At 41.9% G+C, this 4,080-nt stretch overlaps 1 protein-coding gene across 1 annotated transcript; it reads left to right on the top strand.

Annotated features, from left to right (window-relative positions):
* The first annotated feature begins 364 nt into the window (after positions 1 to 364).
* LOC139118271 (uncharacterized) lies at positions 365 to 2,675 on the top strand. Its single transcript, XM_070681541.1, has 2 exons — positions 365 to 1,782; positions 2,054 to 2,675. Exons 1-2 carry the CDS (start codon positions 519 to 521, stop codon positions 2,227 to 2,229), a joined length of 1,440 nt encoding a protein of 479 aa, XP_070537642.1. The 5' UTR covers positions 365 to 518; the 3' UTR covers positions 2,230 to 2,675.
* Positions 2,676 to 4,080: the final 1,405 nt, after the last annotated feature.

The following is a 4,080-nucleotide window of genomic DNA, read 5'->3' on the forward strand; positions in this document are numbered from 1 at the left end:
GACGGGAAAATGTCAACACGCTCACACAATTAGATATTTGCAAACCAGCACAGTATCAAGTTGTTCGTCGCTGAAGACTGAAGAACGAAAACTAGTACTAGTATCTGAAAAAAAAAGTTAAGTGTTTACATGTAATAGATGCAAGTTGATGTAGCGTCATCTAAAATAGCAATAAAACATCGACAACTGTCGGCAACAAAAGCCAACAACGCCTGCAGCAGGACGAACACAATCTGGTGGCGCTTGTGTGCGCGGACACTTCGGATGCGAACGCGCGCGGAATTTTAACGATTTCAGCGTGACACGTACGCGCAAATGTCAATTCGAATATTTTCGAATGCAACGTATGCCGCAAAATGTTGAATTTGAGGTCACCGGGGTTGGTTAAATTCTTCGATAAATTTGCTTGAAGTTTGCAGTTCGATTTAAACCATGGTAAAGGTCTCAACTACTTTTGCTAGCCGACTACCTCCCGACCTTTCTCCGGGCGAAGACTTATTGATTTAGTTGGTAACGAAATGGCGGTGGTTGGCATTAATGTCTTTCAACATTGTGGATATGCCTCCAATGTGAACAACCAGGTACTGTACCAGAGACATCATTATGTTGGAAGTGATGGAGACAGTTCGCCTCTGCTCTCACAGTCGTCATCCCGGTCTTCGTCTGAGACAGATTTTCGGATGGACACGCGGAGCAACTTCGCCTGCAATAACTCTCCGCCCGTTTTTCGACGAGTGAACATCAGAGACCCACGGGACATGCCATCGCTACGACCGGGAAGAACTATCTCTGTGCCCGTCAGATTTGTTTACGTGTCCCGTAGGAATCAGCCCCAGGTCAATGAATTTAAAAAGTCTGTGAAGGAACGACACGGACGTGATTTTGGAAGGAAAGCTCATGCGGTGAACGAATCGGAAATATTCCTGAAGAAAATTGGATTGGGAGGAAGAACGTCGACCCTGACTTCAGGTCTTTTCACAGAAAATGGTAACTTTTGTGACTCTCATAACGGGAAAATCGTGACAACGGAAACCCGGAAATCTAGGATCAAAAAAGATTTGTATGAGTTGGGACGTCAAAACCGCATCTCCGATGATAGAATGATTTTCACATCGGGCCAGACACCGTCAACGCCACTTTCATTAGTTCGCACCTGCAAAGCCTTGAAATGTTATGATGAAAAAGTATTTTCCATGAGAACACACGAGTACTGGAGGAGACAGCCTCGTCCGCAGAAGTTTGATTCTCCTATAACGCCGCCAACTCTAAATCCACGTTCATTCGTAACTCCGCCGACAAAGACTGTCGAAGACGACAGTCGGGGTTCTTTATCGACTGTATCTATCAAAGAAACCGTTGAACCGATACTCAAACGAACGAATATAGATTTAGCAAAACTCATCGGAGAGTATGCCCTCAGCCGCGGACGGCAACCTTCCCCGTACGACTGGAAATTGGACTTTTTAAGCGTGGCGCCGGGGAGGACGCGGCGATACGACGCAAATGCCTATACTGCCGTTAATACAAAATGGTGCACTACAATTAGACCGATAATGACGCCCAAGGAGAGCAGCTTTGGAGAAATCTCGTTGAACTTAGACTTGAGATGGCCAAGCATCGCAATCACGAAGGCCGACTCCGTGTACGACCGAGGTCAGACAGCGATGCGAGAGAACGACGAGAAGAATGTCAGAAAGCGGCCAATAAGGAGAGAATTATTCCCCCAGTCAAATAAAGTACGGAGAAAGTCAGCTGACTTCGATATATTAAGTTTTCAAACAGGTAAGTTGCTAAAATTCTGGCTTTGGGAATCAAGAGTGTCGTATAGTTTCCGAAAAGAGCGGTTTAAATTGATTCTCTATAAGGTATGAGGTATGGTTCTTCTGAACAGAAAATATATTTTCTGGTAAAAAAATAAGATTTGTGTACTCAGAAATTTCCGTTTTTGGGCAGCATAACTCTCAACTTTACACTTTTGGAAGACAACGATATTTATAGAATTGCATTTTGCTTCTTATTTTAATGACTCACTTGAAATAACTTATTTTCGCAGAGAATCCACGAGAGCTGATCAACGAAATGAATCAAGACGCCGCGGAACTCCATGATTTTATCAACGATGGTTTCTACAACACCAGCGATTGCCACTGCCAGGAATGCTGGGAACTGTGGCGAGAAATAAACACCATATGTGCAGCTGTGGGAATAACCAGACTTTCCCCACAGTGATGTATAAGCTAAAACAATTAGACTAAATGGGAAACATCCAACAAGATACATGCAATCTAAGCCGGGGATGTGAGCCACATCACATCACATGGAAGCACCTGTTTCATAAAGACAAAGACAGTCCTCAATAAGTCTCACTTGACTGAGATTCGTTGCTGGACGGCGCGCTGTACATTCCCTCGCCAGGGGAGCGTAGAGAGCGCCCTCAAGTGACGGATCTTTCGGCTTGCAGTCTCATTCACATCAAATGAATTCCTAGTCAAACATTCTTAAACGCTGCAAGGGTAACATTTAGCAGAGTACTTTCTGCAATTCACATAATTTACAGCAAGAATTTGGGCATTACGTGAAATAAAACTTTGATCACTAACTATGAATGGTTGTTTCACTTCATAACAATCCAGAATCGATGGTTCCTTTGTTAGGGGGGTGTTCACATTTTCTATGTGGCATTAAATTGGTGTGAAATTCAATAGTATCGCAAGGATTCAAAGGTGAGAGCACAGTCACCTGTTTTCTAAAATCCCGCTCTGCGCCTACGTGCCCCATAAATGTGTACATATGCCTCAGAAGAAGGCACATATACACACTTCTAAGGCACGCGTAGGCACAGAGCGGAATTTTAGAAAAACGGTGACTGTGGTAATAGCATCACATTTAAAACATTACTACAGGTTTATTCAGGTACCCCGCATTGCTCTATTTTAATGCCTCGGTGACCAGTCTTAGAACAAATCATGTTAATATTGTGATTCACTCTGCTCTCGCAGAGATCTACAGTGCTAAATCTACTGAACAAATTACACATTTGAAACATCGAAGATTTTTTCAAAGGCTTCACACTATGTGGCATACTTTTGCCACACTACGGAAATGGGCTTGTAAATGAGATAGGTCAAAAGCAATGGTCTGACAGCAGCAAAAGTACATCTGACTTTTTTCAGAATTTTTTCAAATGACTCAAGCAGAAGTGATTTTTTTTTGCAATGAATGTTAACTATGTTCTTAGCAGGAACAAGTTTTTTTCGCCCAGCTTTGTGTATGATGACAATTACTCCACCGGGACTAGACTGTGATATGATGAAGTTATTTTGGTACCGAGCTTGTGATGAAGATTAAGTAGAATAATACTATTGCTAATCTCAACCTCTGTCTTCAAAATCAGTCAAGACTGGCTGAACCAATCTGCACTCCATGAGTGAGCATGCATATATGCATGCGTGTGTGTGCACACACACACACATTCTTCATAAAATGCTTGTTAAATTATTGAATTTACATAAATGGCAAGTATTGATACTAACATGATGTATCCAGTCTGAGATTTAGCGACTAAAATACACTCCGGTTAAAAAGTGACTGTGCCACAGAAAGGCTAATAGAACACCTAAATGGAAGCATTAGATGAAATTGTTGAACGGCCAGAAGTTGTAACTTTTGACGATTATTCCACAAATTTTGTTTTTAATGTCAACTACAGTTCTTTGTTCTACTCCAAAAGGCAAGTTGAGATACACAGTAGTCATTTGTCCACTCACTCAGCCTTTACATGTGTGAATAGCAGTCTAATCATTGACATGTGAACTCTGGTCTGGACTACATGTGTAAACAATAACATTTTATACGCATGAACACACTAAATAGTTAGCATTGCAACATGCTTTGGGGAGCAGAACAAGAACTTCCAATTGACATACAAAACATAGCAAAGAGGGTTGGCAATAGAGAAAACCAATTTTTTGTCCAGATGAAGTCATTTGCATTCAGCAAAGGGGTAATTTTGACACTTTTGCAGTTATGTACCATCATCATTTTGTACACTGAGTGACTTCATGCAGGAATTCCCAAGTT

This window comes from Ptychodera flava, chromosome 19 (genome assembly GCF_041260155.1).
Source record: "Ptychodera flava strain L36383 chromosome 19, AS_Pfla_20210202, whole genome shotgun sequence".
In the NCBI taxonomy this organism is placed as follows: domain Eukaryota; kingdom Metazoa; phylum Hemichordata; class Enteropneusta; family Ptychoderidae; genus Ptychodera; species Ptychodera flava.